Source organism: Phytophthora infestans, genomic scaffold (assembly GCF_000142945.1).
Source record: "Phytophthora infestans T30-4 supercont1.3925 genomic scaffold, whole genome shotgun sequence".
NCBI classification, from domain to species: domain Eukaryota; phylum Oomycota; class Peronosporomycetes; order Peronosporales; family Peronosporaceae; genus Phytophthora; species Phytophthora infestans.
The window spans coordinates 1-1,768 of record NW_003304755.1 but is presented as its reverse complement, the minus strand read 5'-3'; the positions used below and the strand labels follow the sequence as shown (position 1 = coordinate 1,768).

Below are 1,768 nucleotides of genomic sequence, written 5' to 3'. Positions count from 1 at the left end.
CGAAGCGTAGGCGACTCCTCTGTGCCGATCTTATCCATCTGCTCGTGAAGCGGAGCCAGCTCAGCAATCATAGCAGTCACATCACGATTGTTGAAGAAATGCTTCGACGCTTCCTCGAGAGCGCCATGCCACAGTTCGTTCCACAGAATAGCCACGCGAATGAGCTCACGCGACACCATGTCAGCTTCGTACACGAGCTGGGAGCTATGTCGACGTACAGCAGCAAGGATTCCTTCTGCCGCGTGCTTCCGCGTCGGGTTCAGCGCCTTGGACGCCACCGTAATGGGATAAATCAAAGCCTGAGGATGGGCTTGTCCAATTCGAGAGAGTAGGTCATGCAGCAGTTCGCTGGTCTTCGGGTTCGGCGTATCGATACGCGCAATAAGCTGCGGGATCACATCCAGCCACGTGTCAACTGACGCCTCCTGGAAACCCTCGACCATAGCCATGTGCACATCGCTACGATTTCCTTGCGTGAACCAAAGCGTCAACAGCCGCAGAACATCCTTGGTCACATCGTGATGTCCCTTGGCAGCATACGCTTGCTGATCAAGTGGGCAAACCTCACACGAAGATCACGCTGGTCCAGGATGTGGGACAGCTGCTGATCTTCATGGAGTTCCCATAACTCCGTGGGCGAGTACTTGAGAGTCTCCACCCACGCCCAGAACATGTCCTCACAAGAACTCCATGTGGGACAGTTCTCGGGCATAACCCAGGGGTATCCCCAAACAGGATAGAGACCACCCCGGGTCTCGGGCTTCTTACGACAAGTCGTGAAGTCCTTAAGGGGAATGCGGTGTGGCGCGAGAAGCACACACCGAGCAGCCTCCACGTTGTCGACGAACAACTGTTCTTTCTGAACAAGGGCTCGTTCATAGATGCCCCTAGAAGTGTGGCCGCCCACAAGGCCACGAGGAGCGACGAGAAGCTCTAAGAAGAGGTCAGCCCCAGAGCTCTCCTCGGGAGGCCAATACCCTCTTGAGTTGATGGCAGCTCCCTGGCTGACGGGTGCCGCCACCGAACCCCCACGCACACGCTGGGCAGCTTGGAAATCCTCCTGCTGCTGGTCGAGGTCATTCGAGACCTCCCGGGGCTCAACAATGGCACCCTCCTCTTCCTCTTCTTCCTCCTTCTCCTCCTCTTCATCCGAGGAGTCGAAGAGACTCTGATAGGAGCGTCGAGTCTCCTTCTCCTCGCGGAGTGGAGACTGAGAGGCAGTACGCTTCTTTGAGGGCTTGGCGCCTTCGGCTTTAGAGGCCTTAGCGCGCGCAAGACCCTCGGCAAGCGAGAGACGTTTGCGAGGACTCCCTTCCTCATCGCCACCGGCTTTGGGTGTGCCCTTAGCCTTAACGGCCGGACTCTCAGAGCGCACAGAGGTCCTGGGACTGTGATCACCGTGATCACTAGCGGACGACTGCACGCTGTCTTCTTTGTGCTCACTGGGCACTGGGCTGTGCCCTCCCACAGAGCCCGCAGGAGCATCATGAGTGCTCTCGGACTCGACATCGTCCTCACTGCTCGAGTTGAACTCATGTTCTACGAACCGAGGGTTCGGACGATTGTCTGAAGACGAGGGCGACGGACTGCGGCGCCTGCTTGCGCGCTTGTCCGCAGCCGCGTCACCCGAGGATCCGATCGCCTCGGAGGCCACCTGAGTAGCCTCCTTGAGTGCAGAGCCTTTGCCGTGAGCTTAGTGCTCTTGGCCTGCGCCTTACCGGCTGCAGCCTTGGAGCGTGTCTAGCACCGCTCTTAGCAGTGCCACGAG

The 1,768-nt window shown here is 58.3% G+C and overlaps 1 protein-coding gene across 1 annotated transcript; it reads right to left on the bottom strand.

Annotated features, from left to right (window-relative positions):
* Positions 1 to 76: 76 nt before the first annotated feature.
* PITG_22548 (uncharacterized protein) lies at positions 77 to 449 on the bottom strand (the record flags this gene model as incomplete). Its single annotated transcript, XM_002909708.1, has 2 exons — positions 77 to 232; positions 279 to 449. 2 exons carry the CDS (start codon positions 447 to 449, stop codon positions 77 to 79), a joined length of 327 nt encoding a protein of 108 aa, XP_002909754.1.
* Positions 450 to 1,768: the final 1,319 nt, after the last annotated feature.